The sequence below is a fragment of the Oryctolagus cuniculus genome, chromosome 5, assembly GCF_964237555.1.
Source record: "Oryctolagus cuniculus chromosome 5, mOryCun1.1, whole genome shotgun sequence".
In the NCBI taxonomy this organism is placed as follows: Eukaryota; Metazoa; Chordata; class Mammalia; order Lagomorpha; family Leporidae; genus Oryctolagus; species Oryctolagus cuniculus.
The window spans coordinates 139,851,363-139,875,212 of NC_091436.1; the positions used below are offsets into that span (position 1 = coordinate 139,851,363).

The 23,850-nt window shown below is 53.6% G+C and overlaps 2 protein-coding genes across 2 annotated transcripts; one reads left to right on the plus strand and one right to left on the minus strand.

Annotated features, from left to right (window-relative positions):
• Nucleotides 1-2,859: 2,859 nt before the first annotated feature.
• PRR3 (proline rich 3) lies at nt 2,860-8,394 on the minus strand. Its single transcript, XM_008262677.4, has 5 exons — nt 8,101-8,394; nt 7,782-7,898; nt 7,040-7,102; nt 4,402-4,692; nt 2,860-4,140 (listed from the first exon to the last, which is right to left on the minus strand). Exons 2-5 carry the CDS (start codon nt 7,879-7,881, stop codon nt 4,034-4,036), a joined length of 561 nt encoding a protein of 186 aa, XP_008260899.1. The 5' UTR covers nt 7,882-7,898; nt 8,101-8,394; the 3' UTR covers nt 2,860-4,033.
• Nucleotides 8,395-8,848: 454 nt separating this feature from the next.
• GNL1 (G protein nucleolar 1 (putative)) lies at nt 8,849-18,262 on the plus strand. The gene is made up of 12 exons (XM_051854896.2): nt 8,849-9,068; nt 9,474-9,639; nt 9,890-10,026; nt 10,131-10,282; nt 10,397-10,468; nt 11,387-11,594; nt 11,758-11,853; nt 12,215-12,409; nt 16,499-16,677; nt 16,753-16,915; nt 17,513-17,653; nt 17,914-18,262. Exons 1-12 carry the CDS (start codon nt 8,996-8,998, stop codon nt 18,153-18,155), a joined length of 1,824 nt encoding a protein of 607 aa, XP_051710856.1. The 5' UTR covers nt 8,849-8,995; the 3' UTR covers nt 18,156-18,262.
• Nucleotides 18,263-23,850: the final 5,588 nt, after the last annotated feature.

The following is a 23,850-nucleotide window of genomic DNA, read 5'->3' on the forward strand; positions in this document are numbered from 1 at the left end:
AAGAGAAACTTCACAATCTTGTCTAAGCAAGACAAAAATGACATCATTGCACGAGTCACAAAATGCGTCCTCTCTTGGCTAAAATGAGTGATGGTTACAGCTTCACTCACATTTCATTCCACCCACCTTCTAGATAACACTTTCTAAGAGGGCTGTTGCTGTGCCATAGAAGGTAAAGCCTCTGCCTGCAGTGCTGGCTTCCCATGTGGGCGCTGGTTTGAGTCCTGGCTGCTCCACTTCCGATCCCGCTCTCTGCTACGGCCTGGGAAAGCATAAGATGGCCCAAGTCCTTGGACCCCTGCGCTGTCATGGGAGACCCATAAGTGGCTCCTGGCTCCTGGCTTTGGATTCGCCCAGTTCCAGCTGTTGCAGCCATCTGGGGAGTGAACAAGCAGATGGAAGACTCTCTCTCTGCGCCTTTCTGTAACTCCTTCGAATAAATCAATAGATCTTTTTTAAAAAATTTACTAAGATGTGCAGTTTATGATTGTCCCCTACTTCCTGACAGCATCCAAACCAGAATAATTCCTGGTTTCTTTGAAATTATCTGACACAAATTCTAATCCTGTCACTCCTAGTTTTTTTTTTTTTTTTTTTTTTTAAGATTTATTTATTTGAGAGGCTGAGTTGGACAGAGAGAGAAAATAATCTTCCATTTACTGGTTCACTCTCCAGCCACATCAGCCCAGGCTGGGCTAGCCAAGCCGAAGCCAGGAGCCAGGAGCTTCATCTGGGTCTCCCACCTGGGTGCAGGACCTAAGGACTTGGGCCATCTTCTGCTGCTTTCCCAGGTGTATTAACAGCAAGGTGGATTGGAAGCAGAGGAGCAGGGACTAGAACTGGCATCCATATGGGATGCTGGCGCAGCAGGCAGCAGTTTAACCCGCTGTGCCACAGTGCCTACCTATTCCTAATCTCTTAAAAACCTGAGAAGAAACACAACTTCGACTGTGGGTGCATTCCTAGTACTCTTTGCCTGGAGGACACTGACACTTACCGCTGTTTCCTATTGCACTCCAAACTGCAGCAATGGATAGCGGGTAGGGGCTATTCATTCTACAATGTTGTTACCAGCTAAAACCCCCTAGTAAGTTGTTTAGCACATAACTACCTGAACAAAGACTACTTTTCCAAAGAGCTAGAATTCAGGAATTACTACCAGTGGCAATAGAAGTTGAAGAGCTGTACACTAACTGAAAATTTAGGTATTCCACTCTTCCTTCCTCCCGAGTCTTTGAACACAGCTGAGGAAGAGCGAGCTTCATTTTGTATTGTGAACAGGAATCTGTGGTTATTGGCTGTGGACCTGGAAGCTGGTGACTGGGTTCTAAATACCTGAGAACCTTGTGGTGGCACAACTGTCACATATGGCTTAGACTGTCAAGCCATAAGTCTTGTCAGAGAAATAAACTTCTATTTTGTTCAAGACTGATCTTGAGTTTCCATTAACTTGGGTTTCTGTCAACCTGATAAACTGGAATACAATAGGCACTGGATACTTACAGAGTGAAGGAATATGAAGGTACTTAAAGTTCATAGTAAAACAGAATTAAATCCATGCATTTTCGCAATACGCATTTTCCTTGAACTTTCTGAAGACTCCTATTATCCATGATCATGGCTTCAGCCACAACCTATATAGATACCTCAGGTTTATGTCTAGTTTTTTTTTTTTTTTTTTTTTTTCCCCCTAAAAGATTCATGGAGTTAGAGTTCTACCCACTGCTTCAGTCTCCATACGGCCCCAACAGCTAGAGCTGGGCCGATCCCAAGCCAGGAGTTGGGGTCTTCTTTCAAGTCTCCTAGGTGGGGGCCCAGGGCTTGGGTCATCCTCTGCTGCCTTTCCAGGTCATTAGCAGAGAGCTGGATCAGAAGTGGAGCACCCGGGACTCAAACCAGTGCCCATATGGGATGCTGGCACCACAAACAGAAGCTTTATCCATTATGCCACAGTCCTGGCAGCCTCTAGCATTAACATGAACAGCATGCCTGTTTATGCAGCTACCTACTTTATGTATCTGTTTACACGTCATAAAAGGCAGCTAGGACTGTTACCATTCCAAAGCATCTCTTTCAATCTTAGCATCGGTACTATTTCCCTGACACTACATGCTCCTTTCGCTGTTTCTGTTCAGTGTTCACTCATGTTTATTTACTTGAAAGGCAGGGAGAGAAATCTTCCATCCACTAGTTCACTTTCCAAATGCCACAACAGCTGGGAATAGGTCAGGCTGAAGCCAGGAACCGGGAACTCCATCCTAGTGGCAGCTACTCAAATGCCTGAGACTTGATCTGTGGTCTCCCTGGTGCACTAGCAGGGAGCATGACTGAAGCAGGAGGTGTGGGCAGGACTTGATCCTAGGCACTCCCATAAGTATGGGACGTGGGCATCCCAAATAGTGGCTTAACCTGCTTTGCCACACCTGCCCTTCTTCATAGCCTTTTTGACAGGTGTAACTTTTTTATGTATTTGTGATTTGATGAACGTGTCTTCTGTAGATTTAAAATTCCTTGGTTTTGCTTGTTATCTCTAATGCATAGTGCATTGTCTGGTCCATGGATACTTGAAGACTACTTCTCATTACCACTCCATAAACACCAAACTTACAAACATAGGTAAAATGTTTAAAAAATCACCCCCACAGACACTTGACTTTTCTTCTGGTCTACAAAACATTGCCCTTGAACACACTGCAGCCAGCTCTAGGCCAACAGGATCTCAACGGTTCTTTCATGTTGGAAGAAACATAAGCTCTGTCACTGTCCATTACCACTGTGCGTGAACTGAACAAAGAATGAGCTGATGGACTCCATGAAGAACAGTGGCTGCACCTCCAAAGATGACTGGAACACAGGGAGTAAGGAAAATGTTCATTTTCACTGCATTTATTACTAATATATTAAAAAAAAAAGTTAAAAAGAAAAAAAAATTCATTCTCAGTTTTCCAACGGTTCTCCTCCAACCCTCCTGCCACCTAACTCCTGACCCATTTCTTCAGGGCCAGTTCAAGACTGAACCTGTTCACTGCCGTTTTCACAGAAAACAACCAGTGCCAGGGATGTGGACAGAGGGTTGGGAGAGGGCAACAGTACTGTCCAGGTTCCACCCAAAGATAGGCCAGGTGGGATTCACAGAATTCCAATGAGAGGGCCGCTGGCCTCACAATGACAGTGAAACTGAAGTGGGCTGGAAAGGAACTAGACGGGGCCCAGAGGCCCATGTCAGACCTGGAATAGCCAACACCAGGGGAACGGGAAGGAGCAGGGAGGCAGTCTGTGGAAAGCTTCACAATTCTCCCATGTTGGAGGGAAAGTTAAGAGGGCACCATGAGCTTCACTCATTTTGGCAGAAAAACATATTCTAGTGTTGAGAAGTCACAAAAATGCCACAGACACTGAGAAAGGCTACGAGGGGCTGCAGAGTTTCACAAAGCACAGCGGTCACAGACCATAGCGGTGGGGATCATGCTACTGACAGAGAGACTACGGAATCCAAAAGCAGGGAGTGGGGCCTTTCAGGGAGGACCTGTGAGCCAGTCCCCCAAACTTGACCCCAGATCAGGCAACCTGGAGTTTCACGAGCAGCTGACAACATTGAGGATGTCACGTTTTAAAAAAAAAAAAAAAAAAAAAAAAGTGAGAGACTTTAAAAACAAGCAGTTAGAGGGGGTAGGAAACCACTCCAGGGCTCTCAGGAATTGAGGGCAGTACTGGGGAATAGGTGGACAGATGTACAAGAAACAGCACCAACCAAAGAGGTTTCCTGTTTAGCAGTCACTTGGCGAGGGGGGAGGATCCAGGAGGCAGTTGAAGGGAGCAATGACGGGGTCCTGAAGGCCAGTCTCTGGAGGCTGGATCAGAAGAAAGTGTGGACACCACGCACGGGTGATGACTCACTTGGGACCCCAGACGGGAAAGGTGGTAGATGGGGGTGGGCAGAAGAGCCTCACAGTAGCCACCACAGGGCCACAGGGAAATGCATGCCCACGAGGTCACAGAGGGCTTCTTCCACCCTGGACGGGAAGGCACAGTCTCACAGAGGAGGTCCATTGACACCCGGGTGGTAGAAGGCACAGAGGTCTTCATATCGACAGTGGCCCTTTTTGGAAAAGTGTCGGCAGACAGGGCGGTCAGATTTGTCTGTGAACAAGTGAAAATTGGGCAGTTTAAAATCGGAGAAAAGAAGGAAGCAATTGTAATGACATGCAGAAACAGAGGAGGTCAGATTTCTTACTCCCCGCCATTTCGAGCTATTTGGGCATGGTGGTCCTTCTCTTGAGAGAGAAAGCAATCAGGGCCACTCCTACTTCAACAGGAAAAGGATATCCCAAAGGAGTCACAGGCATTCTGGAAACGAAGCCACTCACTCAGTGTGTACGGGTATAACAAAATGGACCTCACCTTCCATAACCTGGGGGCCATCCTTAGGTGGGCAGGTGTTCTTGATAAGAGACCAGCTTTTGAGCCTTCGAGGGTTTCTCTGTTCTTTGTGAAAGCTTTCCCTGGAGGGACCCCCATGGCCTGGCCCAGGAAAAGGAGGTTCAGCGTTGACCCCCCACCAACCACGACCATATGGACCACACCTGGGGCCAAGGCCTCCCCGCATTGGGCCTCTACCCCGGGGAGGAGGAGGGAGACTCAGCAGCGGTGGAATCATTGGTCCCCTTGCTCCCGGAGGACCTCTGTGAAAAGCTGGAGAAAGAGAAAGACACAGAAAAGCAATCAGCAAGCAGTTTAGCCCGACTCGGAAGCCTGTTTTTCCCCCTTTTATTGAAGTACAGTATATAGACAGAAAGATGCACAGACTTTTTTAAGTGTCAAACTCAGTTACCACAAAGTAAACAAGGCTGTGTTTCCACCACCCAGGTGAAGAGATAGAGCCTTATTAGCACTTCAAAAGGGCCCCCATGCTCCTCCCCCCTCCCAAAAGTAACGCTGTCCTGACTGCTCACACCACAGGTTAGTTTTTGCCCGTTTTTGAACTTCGCATAAATAGAATCATACAGTCTGCATTCTTTTGTGTCTGGCTTCTTTCGCCAACATCGTATTTGTGAGATTCATCCGGTTGCCAGTAGCAGTTCGTTCATTTTCATTGCAGTGTAGTTTCCCATTGCATACATACATAACAACTGATTTATCCATTCTATTGAAGATGGACATGTGGGTGGCTTCCAGTTTGGGGCTATAACGAAAAATGCTGCTATGAACATCTTTATACATGTCTTTGTTACACATACGTATGCATGCATTTCTGTTGAGTATATGTAGGTATTGCTGGGTCATAGAGCATATGTATGCTCAAATTTAATAATGTCAAGCTTTGTTATAAAATGTTTGTACCAATTTACACTCCCACCAGCAATTATCACACAGGCTTAACACTTGCTATGATCATTCTTTTTGATTTTGCCATTCTGGTGAATGTGAAAAGTGGTGAGTTGTTTTTTGCCTTTTATTGTGGTTAAAAAATATTAAAAATGTACCATCTTAATTATGTATTAGTGTACAGTTCAATAGTGTTAAGTATATTCATGTTGTGAAACAGATCTTCAGAACTGTCTGTTGCAAAACTAAAACTCCGTACCCATTAAACAATTCCCTTTCCTCCATCCCTCTGCCCCCCAGCCCCTGGTAGCCACCATTCTATTGTTTCTATGAGTTTGACTTGAGATACCTCATGTAAGTGGAATCATACAGCATTTGTCTGTGACGGGCTTGTTTCACTTAGAAAGTCCTCCAAGTTCATCTGGGTTGTAGTTATGTGACAGCATTTTCTTCCTTTTTTAAGGTATTCCATTGTACTTTTATCTTCGCTTATCCATTCTTCTATCAATGGACATTTGGGATGCTTCCAGGTCTTGCCTACTGGGAATACTCTACGAACATGGGTGGGCAAACATCTCCTCAAGACCCTGCTTTCAATAATTTTGGATATATATCCACAAGTGGGACTGGATCATATGGCAGTTCTAAGTTTTTGAAGAAATTCCATATTGTTTTCCATAGTGCTTGTACCATTTTACAATCCCATCAATAATGCATACGAGTTCCAACTCCAACGTGGTATATTTTCATTCTGTATTTGATGACTAATGATGTTGACTACTAGTTCACACAGTTTGGGTCCATTAAGATCTCCAGAATCTGTTCTGGTCTTCTGCCAATTTTTCTAATGAACTGTCTGGAAGAGTTCTTCTTATATTCCAGATAAGAGCTCTTTATTGGTTATATTTGTTGAACATACCGTCTTCTACTCTATGGCTTCCTGTTAATCAATGTCATCTGATTAAAAGAAGTTTATGTTACCTAATGTAGTTGAATATAGTAATCTTTTCTTTATAATTTGTGTATGTGTATTTCTCATCTAAGAACTGTTAGCTACTCTAAGACCAAGAATATACACTTACTTTCTACAATAATTTTTCTTTTACCTTTTATACTTAGATCTGCAGTCCAACTAGTACTGTTATTTTTAAGACTGTGAGGAGGTTAAATTCCATTCGTTTCCTACACGACTATCCAACTGATCTAGCATCATTTATCGAAAAGACCACTTTTTCAGTTCTATCTTTATAAATGAAGAGCTCACACACGAAGACGTCAAAAAATTCACAGAAAACACATATTAGGAAAAAACCATGCATGCACTTTGAAAATTTTAGGCACCAAGATAAACTTATGTTTTAACTGTTTTCCATCAATTTTTTGAGGCACTTTCATTATGTGTGGGCCTGTTACTTGCCTTTTTAATCTGTTCTGTTGCATCAAAGTCACAGCTGTAACCACTGTAGCTTTACAAAAAATCTTGATGTTCAGAGTAGCCCTCTCACTTACACTGTCTTTACAGTCTCTCACCCTGATTCCCTGCATTTTCACGCCAATATTATGACTTTTCCAGTCTGTGAATGCATAACTTCTCTCCATTCACTTAGGCATCGAATCCTGGATTGTAAGATGTGAAATTCTTGCTAGGTTTCACTTCTCCTCTTGCACCCTTCTCCAGCATCTAATACAAGGATCCGGGTCCCCTCCTCCTCACCTGACTTGGGGTCACCAGGCTTTCCATTGGCCATGGGGGGAGGGCCCAGAAGGCTGGGTGGTCCTAAGAGTAGACATGAAAATACCGTCATCAGAATGGGCTATGATCCTGTCCTCAGATGTCCTTCTAGAATGCACTCCTTAACTCAATCAGCGAAGTGAGCTATGTATCATCAGTGTTGCACATTCTCACCCCATCTGTGGGCCCTTTCCTCTGCCAAGCTGTTTCCATGTTCTGCTAGAAAGCAGAGACTCAGGAAACCCGGTCATGCAGGAATGACGCTGACCACTGTCTTTCCCTCATACTGGTGCAACCACAACATCCTAGGTAATTCCAGGGCTAATTCAATCCCCCACCTGAACTGCTGGCCAATCAAACAGCTCTTTTCCCCTCCCCCTCCCCCAGGGGAGTGCTTAAAAGGCGGCCGCACTGCATTCTACCCTCCTAGTTTGATCTCAGACTGCGCTCCCACCCGCCACAGCCTGCAACATCGCGCACCTCTCCTCCTGCGGCTGCGCACTCCGCACTTTAGCTTTTCCTCCCCCGCCTCCTCCAGAAAGGTTTGGGGGCCGGATAAAGGCCAGGAGTTCAGGTGAGTAAACTCCTGGCTTAAAGCTGCATGCAGGACAGCCCCTTCCCCTGCGCGTGCGCCCTCGCGCCTTCCGTGAGCGCCCCCTCCCCCGCACCTGCCTAGTCCCTGGCCCCAGCCTGGCCCAGCTGCCGAGAACGTGCGCTCCCTTACCCATGGGACAACCATCTTCCTCGTCTCCAGTCTCCTCCCGCTCGGGCCGTGGGGGCTGCTGTGGCGGCGGCTGCGGATTCTGCTTCTTTCGTTTCGGCATCGTGGCTGCGGCAATGGCTGCAGCGGGATTTGGAGGGCAGTGAGGAAGGGGCACGCTGGAAGCTGTTTCCGCTTCCGGGGGGAGCCCGGTGGGCAGCGGGGCTGAGGCTCCCGCCATTCCACTTCCGGGAGGCAGCGGGGAGCCCCTGCCGCGGCCGCACCCGCCCGAAAACCGCCCCGCTCCCGCTCTGCTAGGCACGGCGGCAACCTCAAACCTTACCTTTGCTGCATCTCTCCAAGTGCTTACAAGTGCCCTCTCCTCCGCCAAGAAACACCACAGTGTGCTGCAGAGCCCACGGGCTTCCGGGCCGGACGGCCTGAGAGCGGGCTGTCGCGTCCTAACGTCGCCACTTCCGGTGCCCTGTTACCATGGGAACAGCCGCAGGCACAACTCGGTGCCCTCTGACCTCCCTCCAAAAGTCCTTGTCCCACCTGGGTCTCCCTTCCCGCCCGCGCTTGGGATCTGCAGACCCGCCCGTTAGCATCGAAATTCGGGTCCCAGCAGGTCCGCGCCCGGGAACCGGCAGAACGCCACCCGCCCCTTAAGACCTCCGGCCGTGCCCCACGAGTCGCCAGCAAGCGGGCTTCCCTCTCGGGGTGCTCCGTCTCCGCTTTCCACCCAGGCCAATCCCCGCTCGGTGCTGTCGCCTCGGCGCGTCCCCGCCCCCTCCCTCCGAAGGTAGCTGGGCCCGCCCTCCGCTCCGCCGCCCCCGCCAGGTGAGTGGTAGCGTCTCCCGGGAGCGCAAGGTAGTGATGACACGCGCCCCCCCTCCTGCGGGCGCCCGTTGGTAGCGTCCGTGACGGAGCGGGCCCGATCCTCCCACGCGCGCCTCCTCCTCCACCGCCGCTGCGCCCCGCCGGTGCCGCTGACTCTCACGTGCCGGCCGCCTGCCCCGTCCCCTCAGCCCCTCGCCTCGCTCCGGGAGAGACGTGACCACCCCGTGTCTGCTTTCCGTCCCGGCAGTCGCCGCCGGCCGGCCCGGCCCGTCCGTGACGTCACCCGCTAGCCCCGCCTCCTCGAGGGTCCCGGGCCCTGGCGGCGGGGGCTGCCCCCGGGAGTCAGTTGAGGCGGCGGGAGCTCGGCGGAGGGGCGGGCCCGGTGACTGGTCCGGGCCATGCCGAGGAAGAAGCCCTTCAGCGTGAAGCAGAAGAAGAAGCAGCTGCAGGACAAGCGCGAACGGAAGCGAGGTCAGTGCGGGAGCGGGCGGAGGGGGCGGGGCTCGGGCTCCCGCACCTCTGAGGGAGGGGTGTGCCCGCTGCACCTGGGGAGGGGGCGTGGGAGGGGGCGGCGAGCGCGCGCCGAGGTGCGCGGGCGGCCGTGGAGGGGTTCCCCCATAGCTGGAAGGGGTGGGCGAGGATGGGGAGCTGGGGGAGGGGAAGCCGTTCCCGCAGCTCCCTGGAGCAGCGACTGCCCCCGCGCACATCCGGAGGGGTCCTGGGGCGCGTGGCTGGGAGGGCCGAGCCGCGGAGGAAGTTGGGTGGGTGGAGGGGAGCCAGGCCTCCCGGGGCTGGGGCCGGGGCGGGGGCGTGGGGGGGGGGTCTTATGGCCCCTGAGAGCCGGCCAGCGCTGGCGTCACCGGCCCCTCCCCGCAGGACTTCAAGATGGGCTGCGCTCCAGTTCCAACAGCCGCAGCGGGAGCCGGGAGCGGCGGGAGGAGCAGACTGACACCTCGGACGGGGAGTCTGTGACCCATCACATCCGCAGGCTTAATCAGCAGCCTTCCCAGGGCCTGGGTCCGCGGGGCTACGACCCGAATCGGTGAGCGTGGAGGGGGGACTCTGGCCCCGGGCGTCCAGGGCAAGCCGGCTGCTGGCGGGTCGAGGTTCCCCCCGCCCCAAGCCGCCGCAGCCCTCCCTGACAAAGGGGCCCGAGAGTCTGGTTTTCGCTACTGTGGGAAGGAGAGAACGGTTGGCTGGGAGAGAGACTCTCAGCGGCTCCGGAGAGAAAGCTTGGCGAAGTTGTCTGGCTCCCGGGCTGGCGCTGGGTACCGCGGCCCGTGTTTCCTTAGATACCGGCTGCATTTCGAGCGGGACAGCAGGGAGGAGGTGGAGAAGAGGAAGAGAGCAGCCCGGGAGCAGGTGCTGCAGCCGGTCAGCGCCGAGCTGCTGGAGCTGGACATCCGGGAGGTCTACCAGCCCGGCTCAGGTGAGAGCGAGCGAGACCCCGGGGTGGACGGGTGAGCGGACAGTGAGCCAGCCAGGGGTCCTGAAACTTCTCCTGCTTCTTTGCACTTCTCCATGGATCCCCAGTGCTGGACTTCCCCCGCCGCCCACCTTGGAGCTATGAGATGTCCAAGGAGCAACTGATGAGCCAGGAGGAGCGGAGCTTCCAGGAGTACCTTGGGAAGATCCACGGGGCGTTCACCTCAGAGAAACTCAGCTACTTTGAGCACAATCTGGAGGTGACAGCGGGCTGGGGGCGGGACCGGGCCACAGCGAGCCGCGGTTGGGCGATCTGGGTCAGGCGAGACGGGGGCTCTGCCTCAAGTTCTCGCCCCCCAATCTTGTGTTTGCAGACTTGGAGACAGCTGTGGCGAGTGTTAGAGATGTCGGACATTGTCCTGCTTATCACTGATATCCGACATCCAGTGAGTGCGGGGGCGGGGAGGGAGGGAGGTTCTTAGAGGATGAAGGGCAGGGGTGGGGGTTGGAGACAGAGAGGTTTTGTTCTTCCTTTCTTTCCAGCCTCCCCTACCCTGTGCTGATAACTGCAGTCAGGAACTCAGTTTGTTCATTCCCATCTCACCATAGTCTGTCACTCCTCTCCTGGCCAGCTGACACGCCTTCACCTTGTTTATCCTGACTCCGAGCCTAGCAGAGCTGGCCCTGTAGAAAGCCCCAGTGTGGAGCTCCAGAGGGTGTTGCGAGCCAGCTGGGAGCTCCATGCTGCCCAGGCCAAAGATGCCTTTTCCCCCTCTGTCGTCTTAGCCCGGCCACTCTGGTCGCTGTAGAACCCACGTGCGGTGTTGGGGGGGGGGGGGGCTGAGGCTGTAGACTGTGCTGCTGGGCTACCCTGAGTGAGTGCTGGCTCTGCTGGAGAAAAGGAGGTCTATGGAGACTCTTAGGTTGGGGGGGCCCTCATGATGTGTACACATCCACTCACGGATTCAGGTGTGCCTGCACGTCTGTACACAGGCATATTTATACACGTGTTCACAAAACACGCTTAGCACACAGACATGCACCTATGTGCTTGCACACACATATGCACGTGTACTCACACGTGCACGTGAAAACAATACTTTCTACCCAACCCCCCATCCCTGTGCCTGACCCCTGCCTTTCCTTGAGTGTGCTGTGTGTTATTTCCTCGCCTGGTGTTCGATTCCCTGCTACCTGTGCCCATGACCTGGACCCTGGCTTTACTGTGTTCACCGTGGCTGCTGTACTGTTTTTGACCCAGACTCCAGTATGGCCAGGGCTTTGTCTCTAAGCTGGGCCTGGTGAGTGGGAGGGAGCTGGAGGCAGAGCACTCTGGGCCGACCGCTCGTTGTTCCCAATCCCAGGTTGTGAACTTCCCGCCAGCACTTTACGAGTATGTGACTGGAGAGCTGGGACTCGCCTTGGTGCTGGTCCTGAACAAGGTGGATCTGGCCCCGCCAGCCCTTGTGGTGGCCTGGAAGCACTACTTCCACCAGCACTACCCCCAGCTCCATGTCGTCCTCTTCACCTCTTTCCCACGGGACCCCCGCACCCCGCAGGACTCCAGTAGTGGTGAGCTGGCAGTGAAGAGCACCGTGGGAGAGGTGGGGTGGCAGGGGCCACAGGGGGGACACAGAGGGTCTTGTTGACCGGTGCTCGGTCTCAGGCCTAAGGGTGGTGAGCGAGATGAGGCATACAGCCCTGTGTGCTAACCCTCTTTCCCCTCCGATCTCAGTCTTGAAGAAGAATCGGAGGCGGGGGAGAGGATGGACTCGGGCTCTGGGGCCGGAGCAGCTGCTGAGAGCCTGTGAAGCCATCACTGCTGGGAAAGGTGTGTGGCCCTTGGTTGTGGGAGCCATGGGAGGCTGTGGGGGTGCCAAGCCCAGGAGTCGTTTTGCTCCCCGTCTGAGGACAGCCTCTCCCTGGTGGGTGGACGCTAGAGGCCGGGGACAGGGATGGAACCAGGAACAGATGGGCTTGCTGGGTGAAGAGAGACTGCAGGTGGACAGAAGCCCAGTGGCTTACTGCTCTGGTTTCCTGTACTTCACAGCAGCGTGTGTGCTTCTAGTGTGGGGTCAGGTGCTGGCCAAGGTTGTTCTCTAGCCTTCGGTTGTGCAGGTCGGCACTGCAGGTGCCATTGTCACACAGCGGGCCCCGGGAGAACCTCTGTCCTCTTGTCCTTCTCTGAGCAGTGGACTTGAGCAGTTGGCGGGAGAAGATCGCCCGGGATGTGGCCGGGGCCACCTGGGGCAATGGCTCTGGGGAAGAGGAAGAAGAGGAGGATGGGCCAGCAGTCCTGGTGGAGCAGCAGACTGACTCAGCGATGGAGCCCACGGGCCCAACCCGGGAGCGCTACAAGGACGGGGTGGTGACCATTGGCTGCGTGGGTGAGGAAGCGGCTGCCTGTGCGTGGTGGCGTCCCCGGGGTACAGGAGTTCAGGATTTGGAAAAGAGTGAAGGAGATCAGTTCTCTGAGGCGGGACCTCTGCCTGTGGTCGTAGACAAGGCAGGGGAGGCCATCCGCTGTAGTGGAGGGCCCGGGCAGCCTCAGGGAAGTCCCACCTCTTCTCAGCAGTGAGATCTGGGCAGGCTATTTGAATCTCTCTTTCTTTCTCTCTCTCTCTTTCTTTCTTTCTTTCTTTTTTTTTTTTTTTTTACTTTAAGATGCATTTGTTTGAAAGGCAGGGTTGCAGAGAGGCAGAGGCAGGAAGAGAGAGAGAGAGGTCTTCCATGTGCTAGTTTACTCCCCAAATGGCCACAATGGCCAGAGTTGGGCCAATCTGTAGCCAGGAACGTTTTCTGGGTCTCCATGTGGGTGTGGGAGCCTAAGGATTTGGGCCATCTTCCACTGCTTTCCCAGGCCATAGCAGGGAGCTGGATCAGAAGTGGAGCAGCTGGGACTCAAACTGGTACCCATGGGGGGTGGGGGGTAAGCGGCCTTACCCGCTATGCCACAGCACCGGCCCCTCACTTTCATTTTTAAAGTGGGGAATTTTTTACCCAATTAAAAGAATAGTTGTGAGGAATGAAGGGAATAGGGGCTTCTGATACACAGTAGTAACAGAGGTGACGGTGGTGGTTGTTAAGACGTAGCAGTTACGCACCAGCCGGACGAGAATACTCCCCGATTCCATCATCATCATCGTAATTAGACCCGAGGACGGCGCGTGTTAAATCCTGGTAGCAGCAGGGAGTAGTTTCCGTGCAGGTCATCACGCTTTAAGTGTGTTGTCAGGGACAGGCTCCCCTCAGTTAAGGGCTCTGTGACAGCTCCGAGTGGGGGGAAAGGAGTGTGTGCCTGGGACCCAGGGCCCTGTCCAGGTTGGGGGAGAGGTGTGAAGGGACCTTGTGAAGTTATGACGTCTGAGATAATAGCAGTGGGGAGAGAGCCTGACTCCGGAGCAGCCCGGCAGCCTGGAGCAGCTGGGCTCCTTTGAAGTGCCTCCACCTGTGTTTCAGCGCCTCCTTTGTCCTGGGCAGAGCCAGCCTGATGGCTGAGTGATTGCTCCCTGATGTCCGATCCTAGGTCTCAGTCGCAGGGCCCTCTGCTCCCTCCCTTGGTAGAGTGAGAGGAGAGTGCTTTGCCCGGGAAGCCCTGAGTATAGACTTGTCGTCAGTTCTCACTCATTTACCCGCTGAACGAAGGTTTCCCGAGCGCCCGCCGTCAGGGCAGGTGCCATGCTGGTGATGGACGCGCCACCGGGGACATGACGCGGAAGTCCCCACACTCAGTGCAGCTTACTTCTCTCGCGAGTAGACAGATTTGTGATCCGCAGTTATTATTCAGGGGCAACAAAGCAAAATCAAGCATTGACGGGGGATGGAGAGTGACTGGGGCCTCAGGGGGAGCCTCCCCAGGAGAGCCCTGGGTAACAGGGAGTGACCCATTCGGAGCTAGGAGGGTAGCGAGAGAAAGGGTCTGGAGGCGAGAAGAAGCTTCATGATCCTGGGACCAGCAGGAGTGCCGGGGGCGGGGACAGGTCTAGTGACCGGTTATGACGGGCATTTTGGGTTTTCATCTAAGTCTCATGAGATTTTTTTTCCTATCTACTGGAGAATAAATGGTAGTGATGGGCAAGAAAGGAAAGCAGAGAGCCGTCAGAGGCCATTATCCTGGTCTAGGAGAGAAGTAGGAGTTGCTTAGGTAGGGTGGTGGAGTCGGAGGTGGTAAGGCGGGATCAAACACAGGATCTATTTAAAAAAAAAACATGCATGTGTGTAGAGAGAGAACGTGCGTGCATACACTTCCATCTGCTGGTTCACTCTTTTTATTTTTAAAGATTTATTTATTTATTTGAAAATCAGAGTTACACAGAGGAGAGGCAGAGAGAGAGAGAGAGAGATCTTCCATCTGCTGGTTTACTCCCCAGTTGGCTATAATGGCCGGAGCTATGCCAATCTGAAGCCAGGAGCCAGGACCTTCCTCTGGCTCTCCCACAGGGGTACAGAGGCCCAAGGACTTGTGCCATCTTCCACTGCTTTCTGAGGCCATAGAAGAGAGCTGGATCGGAAGTGGAGCAGCCAGATCTTGAACTGGCACCCATATGGGATGCCGGCACCGCAGGTGGCAGCTTTACCTGTTATGCCGCAGTGCCGGCCCCTGGTTCATTCTCAAAATGCCTGCAACATTAGGGTAGGTGGAAACTGGGAGTCAGGAACTCCAAATCCAGGTCTCCAACTTGGGTGGCAGGAACCCAATTACTTGAGCCATCGCCACTGCCTTCCAGGGTCTGCATTAGCAGGAAGCTGGAGCCAGGAGCCAGCCGGGTATTGAACCCAGATACTCTGATAGGGGATGCAAGCATCTCAGTGGGCATCTTGCCTGCTGGGCCACGTGCCCACCCCAGGATGTGTTCTGAACATAGAGAAAATGAGGTTGCTCATGGCTTGCACTCGGCGTGCAGGAGAAAGCCAGGAAGAAAGGACCTCCAGGTTGCATTCTGAGCAACTGGAATTACTGCAGTAGACTGGGAGGGGGAGGAGCCCGTGGAATGGGGAGGAGGAAACCGAAGGGGTGAACAGTGGCAGTGCAGGGAGCCTCACGTGGCATTGTGTGGAAGGAGCCTGCTGCCACAGCTTCCACGCTTGTGAAGTTCAAAAGCTGCAGACTGAAGCTACACCATTCAGAGATCCAGGCACAGGTCATCAATGAAGAAGGAATACAAGGAGGGCCAGCGTTTGGCACACCAGGTTTAGCTGCTACTTGCGACGCTGACATCCCATATCGTGCTGGCTCAAGCCCTGGCCGCTCCGCTTCTGATCCAGCTCCCTGCTAAGACATGTGGGGAAGTTTGAGTGCTCAAGTCCCTGCCACCCACTTGGGAGGCCTGGATGGAGATCCTGATTCCTGGCCTTGTCCTGGCCCAGCCCTGGCTGTTGTTGCCATTTGAGGAGTGAACCAGTGGATGGAACATCTCTCTCTCTTCGCTTCTCTTCCTTGCTCTCATTCTCTGCCTTTCAAATAAACAAATCTTTAAAAAAAAAAAGAAAAGAAAAAGAAACATTAGGGGTGGAGTCTCGAGTCAGGCAAAGGCTCACATCAAAAGGCAGAGAGAGTTAGGATGGAGAAGAACAGGGTGCGGTCAGTACCTCACTCTGGGTCCAGGGCTGCATGGAATGGGGTTCATGTGGCTGCACACTGATACTGTGTGTGTTTTGTTGTGTGTTACATAGACACAAGGAAGATGGCACAAAGAAGTGGTGAGAAAAAGCTTTAAAGGAGTTTCTCTATAATCGGGAGAGAGAACTGGGGCTGGTGAGCGTTGAAGAGTTGTTCCTTCCCTCTTAGGGAAGGAGGCCTCCAGCGTGCCTTCGGGCTGCCCAGGAGCAGGTGCTGGGTGGGCGGAGCCTTGCATCTTACAGGGCTGGGATTTGGTCAGATGGGTAGGACAGAGGGGAGAGGCAGAACCACGGCCTTGTCCGCTGGGTCGTGGAATCTGAGGTGGGTCAGGAGGGGCCTGAGGACACATGTTGCGTGTTGCATGGTCTCGCTGTGCTAGAGTCGGGAGCAAAGACTCCCTGGATGAAGGGACCAGAATAGGGGAGCTGGGAAGATGGATGTCAGGAGGAAGAGAGGTGCAGGAACCTGAAGCCTTCCAGATGTGACTGCCGCAGCGGTCGCCCAGGGGGCATGAAGGAAATGGTGTCTGGAGCTGAGTCGCAGGCGGGGTAGACAGCGCGGTCAGCCAGCCTGAAGGTGCTGGCGGGGGAGAGTGGCAGTGAGCCCCGAGGCGTCTCGCTGTGCTGGCGCAGGCTCGACCTGCACCGTTGATTCCTCCTGACCTCTGTGAGGCAGAGACACCTGCCCTGTGGATCCAGGAAGTACATTGCCTGAGGTCACTGCGCTGGGAAATGGAGAGGCTGGGACCTGAGCACGGCGGGCGGGAGCCCAATCTATCGTTCGCAAGGGTATACCCCTTCCCTAGGTCCTGAGCCTCCGCGGAGGACCTGTCAAATGTCTGTCATCTTTGTCTCAGGTTTCCCCAACGTGGGCAAGTCCTCGCTCATCAACGGGCTGGTGGGGCGCAAGGTCGTGAGCGTCTCCAGGACCCCTGGGCACACGCGGTACTTCCAGACCTACTTCCTCACCCCGTCCGTGAAGCTCTGCGACTGCCCCGGCCTGATCTTCCCCTCCCTTCTGCCCAGGCAGCTGCAGGTGCGCAGGCAGACCGGGTTGGGGGCGAGGAGAAGCGCCGGGTGGGAGCTGAGTGCTTGTTTCCGCCCCCTGCAGGTCCTGGCAGGGATCTACCCCATCGCCCAGATCCAGGAGCCCTACACGGCTGTGGGCTACCTGGCCTCCCGCATCCCCGTGCAGGCCCTGCTGCACCTGCGCCACCCGGAGGCCAACGACCCCTCAGCAGAACACCCCTGGTGTGCCTGGGACATCTGCGAAGGTGAGCGCCCTGCTCCTGGCTTCTCACCTCTCTCTTTCTTTTTTTAAGGTTTACTTTAGGTTATTTACAAAGCAGAATAACAGAGATCTCCCCCAGCTGGTTCACTCCCCAAATGGCCACATTAGTTGGGGCTGGCCCAGGCTGAGTAAGGAGTCTGGAAGTCGCCTGGGTCACCCACAGGGGAGGCAGGGGTCCGGGTACTCAGGCCAGCTTCTGCCACCCTCCCAGGGGCAGTGGCAGAGAGCTGGATCAGAAGTGCAGTGAGGGGGACTCCAGCTGGTGCTCCTGTATGGGATGCCGGCGTTGGCAGGCTGCAGCTTAGCCCGCTGCGCCGCACTGCCAGCCCTGCCTCTCGCCTCCTGACTCTCCTCTCGCTGCCCTCCGTTCCCGTGGGCCTCGCTCTTTACCCTGCCCTGTCTTTTCCTTCCTCTCCATAGAGATTCTGCCACTGATGAAGCAGCCGTGCACGCAGCCCCAGGCTGCTACTGCAGGGTCAGCAAGATCTTTAGGCCTAGGATGTTTGGGGGCAAAACCGGGAGGACTGTGTTGGCACCTGGCTAGCCAGCTTCCCTTCCCATCCTTCTTCTCTCCCTGCAGCCTGGGCAGAGAAACGTGGTTACAAGACAGCCAAGGCAGCCCGCAATGATGTGTACAGAGCGGCCAACAGCCTCCTGCGGCTGGCGGTGGACGGCCGCCTCAGCCTGTGTTTCCACCCGCCGGGCTACAGCGAACAGAAAGGTCAGAGCCCAGATACTCTCCCCCAGGCCCCTCCATGGTGTGGGCAAGAGGGTATGGGCTTTGTGGCTGAAGGCTGACGTTGACGCGTGTCTACAGCTTCTGTCCAGCTCTGTGCACGTGGGAGGTTGAGCGAATGAAGGATCGCCAGCAGCTGTCACAATGGTTGTTCCTCCTAGTTCTTGCCTCTTGCCCGTCTCTCTGGCTTTTAGTTCCTTGCTCAAAACTCTTCCCCCGTTCTCTTTCTTGTTTTGGTTCCCCAGGCACCTGGGAGTCTCATCCAGAGACCACGGAGCTGGTGGTTTTACAGGGCAGGGTGGGGCCAGCAGGTGACGAGGAGGAGGAGGAAGAGGAAGAGCTGAGCAGTTCCTGTGAGGAGGAGGGAGAGGAGGACCGGGATGCGGATGAGGAGGGAGAAGGGGAGGAGGACACCCCAGGCTCAGCCCCAGGGTCCAGCCTGGCCGCCCGAAACCCTTATGCCCTGCTGGGTGAGGACGAGTGCTGAGTCCCCGCCCGTGGCCATCTTCCCACCCACTGTCTCTGCTTTTGGACTGACCCAGGGGTATCATCCCTCCGCCGCCCCAGTTGTGAATAAAGATTGTCTGCTTTGTAGCCCCTTCCCCAGATGAACTGAGGTGAGAGCGCTGCTTCAGGCTGAGCTGCGGGGGCCTGACCCCTCCGCCCTTCTTTCCATATACTCTCTTAGCAGTTAACTCAATGGGTTCTTAGGCCCTGAAGCCTGCCTCCTGCCTGCTCTCTCACCATGCAACTTAGGAATCCCATCATGCACGTGGGGCGGGGTGGTCCAAATCCAGGCCTCTTGGTGTTGGTGCGGGTCCCTCTGACCAGAGTGGCAGCCCTGCGCGCGCCCCCTGCTGCCCGACCTGGGTTATACCAGGAGCTTCTGGGAGAAGGTTCTCAGTCTGATGCCTTCAAGGGAGATTTTTACAGGAATTTTTCAAATCCAACAAGTGTTTCTCGAGGGTCTGCCACGTGTGTTGACCCGGATTAAGTGCTGATCCTACAAAGGTGCGCACACAGGGGCCTGACCGAAATTCACAGCCTGGCTGTGCCGAGCATTTGGGTTAGCAAGGGCGTACAGTGTCTCCACATCCTGGGGTTTCAATTGCTGCGATTCTAGAACTTCCTTTTGGTAGAAATCTTTAGAAGATTTGGCAGCTAGAGGTCTACACAAGACTTGAGAGAGGATGCAGAACCAGTCCCAGGGAGCACCGGGTTAGGGGCTGTGCCAGGAGGCAGCAGGTGGTCAGGGCCACCAGGCGTGTGGGCTCCGAGTTTCAGCAGCAGCCATCTCTTGAGTCAGGGCTTACGTGTGACTGCGTTCTCTGTAGTCGACCCCAACAGCAAGAGTTACCTCTTAGAGAACAGGGAGGATGGGCTTTGCTTTGTGGGCTGCCGCAGTGGGGCTGGGCTGGATGGCAGCGAAACGGGCGGTTTGTCAGGGTGACCATTAGCTGTCAGGGTGAGAAGAGGGAGCACCAGATTGCTTCTCCTCGGTCACCACGTCCCCATTCGGGCCCTGCATCACTGGGCAGTTGCGCTAATGGCCAGCAGAGACCCTGTCACCCAAGGAGCAAAGAAAAGTCATTTAGAAGCGGTTGCACATCCCTTCAAAGCCCACACCCTCCCTGGTCCTAGCGGGACAGACGTGCTGACATCTGCGTTCCCATGCAAGGTTGACATACCCAGAGCATGTGAATGTGCTTGCAGTCGGCCCAGAGTGTACTGGAAAAGGGAAACCTCCCAGCTGGGAGAGCTGCCACCTGTCTCACCAGGGGCTCGGTAGCTCCACAGATGGCTCTTCTGATGGAGGAAGGGGGAGCCCCAGGCCACTCCCTGGAGGGTTCCTGATGGTCAGGGATGCTGGGGGGGGGGGGGGGGCTTCTCCACTGCAGGAGGTGGGGCAGGGACGTTGGATCCATTTCCTTAAGAGGAAGAAAAGTCAGTTCTGTTGGTAGCCCTGCTGCTTTCCCTGTGTTGCTGGTCTGGGGCACCTACATCAGCGCTGATGAGTGAGGGGGCCCTAGCAGAACAGAGGTGCAAGCTGAGGCCTGAAGACCCTTTAACCAGACGTGGGGCTGGCAGAGAGGTGCAAAGCTGGGGAACGGTGAAGCTGGAGAGGTAGGGCTTGGTCCAGCTGCTGCTGGGCCCTGGCAGCCGGGGGGAGGTGTCCGCTTCATCGAGAGGAACTGAAGACCATTAAGCCCAGGACCAAAAGAGAGAACCGTGCCTTCGAGAGATCCCTGAGACCGCAGCGTGGAAAGTGCTGTAGACGAGAGAGATCAGGATGAAGAGAATGGGAGCCAGAGGTGGGGGTGGTGGCAGATGGGAAGAAGGGGACTAGATTTCTGTGGGGCGCTCAGGGGCCAGCGTGGAGGGGCCTTGCGGTTCTTTGGCCGTGTGATGAGGGGAGAGGCGCGCACCAAGAGTGCACGTGGGGCCTCTGAGTTGGCAGCTGGGTAGGTGATGGGGTTTGGGGAAGAAGGAGTCTCGCTAGAGACTGATCTAGGGCATGGGCAGGGAGGAGGAGGACGCGGGTGGGGGCATCCAAGGTATGCGACGTGAGAGAAGGCTGAGGAAGCGCGGGCACGTGCAAGCGAGCCAGGAGAGAAGTAGCTAGGCAGTTCCCTCGGAGAGGTGAGCTCGTGGGGCCCGGGTGTCGGAGGCGTGGAGGTGGGAGAGCATCGCCAAGAAGCTTGGCTGTGGTTGCAACGAAGGAGAGGTGGAGGGAGTTGAGGCTTGCCCGCGTCTGCAGTGTTTTGCTCAGACGCAGGGGGTGGGCTGAGCGCGCAGGCAGTGCGGCGGGGAGCTGGAGGGTCCCGGGGCAGGGACCACCCTCAGGCGGGAGCCCTTGGCTCCAGATCACCTCCCAAGAAACTGCGCTGACATTCAGCCGGCTCGCACTGGTAGTCGTTAAAACACTTCTGTACCAGTTAGTGAGTAGTGTAAGAGTAACTGCGGTAAGCAGTAAAAGTAATTCTAATACGAACACATCGGTTGGCAACAGCCATTGGTAAATGGGCTTCCCCCGGCACCCAGGAAGCTTTGCAGCGCCATCTGCCGGTGAGGAAGCACCACTGCAGGCCGAGAGGCTGCTTTGCACTGCAAAATTGCCTGCTCAGATTACCTTCCGGCTATGGAGTTGCTACTGTTTCTGGATAGTTTAGCTTCTACCTTGACTTTATTGTTAGTGCATTGTCACTCTTGTGTCGGAAGCAAGTTTCAGTGTTTTACTATTTACAAATTCTAGGATTTTTAATAAAATATTAAAGCCAAACTTGAATGAAGAGACCACAGAGTTTTCATTATGTTTCTTAATGTGTGTTTCTTAATGTGCCTTTTGAAAAAAAAAATCATAAACGAGAACATTTTGATTCCCCAGAACAAAGGAGAGGTAATATTAACGAGCCTCAGCTTGGAATGTCTTCTGTTATTGTGCAGAAATCAGGATAGTGTAAAAATTCTTTCCAACTTTCTAGTTTGAAAGTTTTCTAACACAGAAGAAGACCATAAACACCCAAATGGGGTAGATGTTTGGCACAGCGAGTAAGACGCTGCTTGGGAGGGGCCGGCGTTGTGGCGTAGTGGGTAAAGCTGCCATGTGTGACACCTGGCATCCCCTATGGGTGCCAATTCGTGTTCCAGCTGCTCCACTTCTGATCCAGCTCTCTGCTGCTGGCCTGAGAAAAGCAGTGGAAGATGGTCCAAGTCCTTGGGCCCCTGCACCTATGTAGGAGACCAGGAAGAAGCTCCTGGTTCTTGGTTTTGGTTTGGCCCAGCCAGGGCTGTTGTGGCCATCTGGGGCGTAAACTGGCAGATGGAAGATCTCTGTCCCCCTTTCCCTCTGCTTCTTTCTCTCTGCCTTTTGAATAAAAATAAAATAAAGATGCTGCTTGGGATACTCACATCCCAGAGATAAAATTTTTACTTACCAGTTATACCTAAATAAGTAAAGCTGGGAAAAGTTCAAAAGCTAATACATTTTTGGAAAAGATAAAAAATGCTATGAAAGGCATTTTAATTTGGAAAGTTTGAATATGGACAGATGTTAGATTACACTAGGGATTACTAATTGATTAGCTATGATAATTCTGTTGTGATTGTGGAGGAGATGTACCCGAAGTATTTAGGGATGAATGGTCCCGGTATTTGCAGTGTATTTTAAATGGTTCAGAAAAGATAGGTGGAGACAGATATGAAAGATAGGTGGAGACAAAGCAAAGATGGCAAAGTTAGGGTTTGCTGAATCTGTGTTGAGTTGCTTGGGTGATTTTTTTTGAAAGACCATTATTGTTTTTAATAGATTTTTTAAAAGGCTTATTTATTTGAAAATCAGAGTTACACAGAAAGAGAAGGAGAGGCATAGAGAGAGAGAGAGAGGTCTTCCATCTGCTGGTTCACTCCCCAGTAGGCTGCAATGGCTGGAGCTGCGCCAAGCTGAAGCCAGGAGCAGAGAGTTCAGACCAGGGCTCTGGGAACCGCATGTGTTAGGTGAGGACCTGCTGCCTGCCAGGATGCACTTCAGCAGGAAGCCGGAACTGGGAGCAGAGCTGAGACTCTGCCCCAGGCACTTCCATGTGGCTGCCCTGCCGGCATCCCAAGCACCATCTTAACCATTGTGCTGACTCCTGCCTCCACATTGTTAAAAAGTGCCCTCCCCTCCTTTTTACCCTGGAAAACCCAGTCTTTCTTCTCTGAACCGGCTCTGAAGAGACCAGGCCAGTTTTCTTACAGAATCTTCTACATTCTGGAGTTATCTCATTTTTCTGTGGTACCATTTAACTTGCTCCTTCATCATTAAAAAAAAAAAATTTCTTGGGGCTGGCACTGTGGTGTAGAATGTTAAGCCTCCACTTGCAGAGCTGGCATCCCATATGGGTACCAGTTCAAGTCCTGGCTGCTCTACTTCTGATCCAGCTCCCTGCTTAATGCATTTGGAAAAGCAGCAGAAGATGGCCCAAGGACTTGGGCCCCTGCAGTGCTTGGGAGATCTGGATGAAGCTCCTGACTCCTGGCTTCAGCCTGGCCCAGCCCTAGTCATTGTGGTCATTTGGAGAGTGAACCAGTGGATGGAAGATTCTCTCTCACTCTCTTTTTCTCTCTCTCTCCCTTTCTCCTCTTTCTGTATCTCTACCTTTCAAATAAATAAGTAAATCTTTAATAAAAAAAAAAAAGACTTGCTTATTTATTTGAAGGTCAGAGTTGCAGAGAGAGAGAGAGAGAGAGAGAGAGAGAGAGATCTTCCATCTCATGGTTCACTTCCCAAATGGCTTGCAATGGCTAGTGCTGGGTCAGGCTGAAGCCAGGAGCCAGGAGCTTCATCCAGGTCTCCCATGTGGGTGCAGGGGCCCAAACACTTGGGCTTTTCCCAGGCCATTAGCAGGTAACTGGATCGGAAGTGGAGCAACCGGGACAGGAACAGGTGCCCATATAGGATGCAGGGATCACAGGAGGCAACTTTACCACTAAGCCACAGTGCCAGCCCCTCCCTTTCTTGATATGATTATAGATCAGTGCTAATCCTTGACCTGTGCCCCTGGTCAGCAGCTGCCTCCAGGGAGGAAAACGATCAGTTATCATCTGTTTATCCAAAAAGAGCTCCTCCCTCCTTTTGTCTGTCACCTCTCCACCTCCCCATCTTAATTTCCTTTCCTTTCCTTCCTTCCTCCCTTCCTTCCTCCCTCCCTCCCTTCCTTCCTTCCTTCCTTCCTTCCTTCCTTCCTTCCTTCCTTCCTTCCTTCCTTCCTTTCTTTCTCTTTCTTTCTCTCTCTCTCTCTCTCTCTCTCTCTCTCTCTCTCTCTCTTTCGCTCTTTCTCTCTTTTTGCTGTGTTTATTTATTTGAAAGGCAGAGAGAGAGAGAATCTTTCATCTGCTGGTTCACTCCCCAAATGGCCACAACAGCTGGGGCTGGGGCTGGGGCTGGGCCAGGCTGGAGCTAGGAGCCTGGAGCCTTTTCCAGGTCTCCCACATGGGCACAGGGGCCCAAGCACTTGAACTCCAGCTTCTCTGCCTCCGATCCAGCCCCTGCCAGTATGCATGGGAGGGCTCGAGTGCTTGTACCCCTGCATCCACCTGGGAGACCCAGACAGAGTGCTAGGCTCCTGGCTTCAGCCTGGCTCAACCGCAACCATCGTGCCCATCTGGGGAGTGAAACCAAAGATGGAAGATACCCCCCCCCC

Bases quoted from the DNA above. Each gene is read 5' to 3' on its own strand.
- PRR3 (XM_008262677.4), bottom strand. From the start codon at position 7,881: ATGCCGAAACGAAAGAAGCAGAATCCGCAGCCGCCGCCACAGCAGCCC. The intron at 4,693-7,039 runs GTGAGGAGGAGG...CTCTTTCTCCAG, and splicing joins GCCTGGTGACCCCAAGTCAG to CTTTTCACAGAGGTCCTCCG. The intron at 4,141-4,401 runs GTGAGGTCCATT...ACTTGTTCACAG, and splicing joins TGGCCCCCAGGTTATGGAAG to ACAAATCTGACCGCCCTGTC.
- GNL1 (XM_051854896.2), top strand. From the start codon at position 8,996: ATGCCGAGGAAGAAGCCCTTCAGCGTGAAGCAGAAGAAGAAGCAGCTG. The intron at 10,469-11,386 runs GTGAGTGCGGGG...TCCCAATCCCAG, and splicing joins TCACTGATATCCGACATCCA to GTTGTGAACTTCCCGCCAGC. The intron at 11,595-11,757 runs GTGAGCTGGCAG...CTCCGATCTCAG, and splicing joins CCCGCAGGACTCCAGTAGTG to TCTTGAAGAAGAATCGGAGG.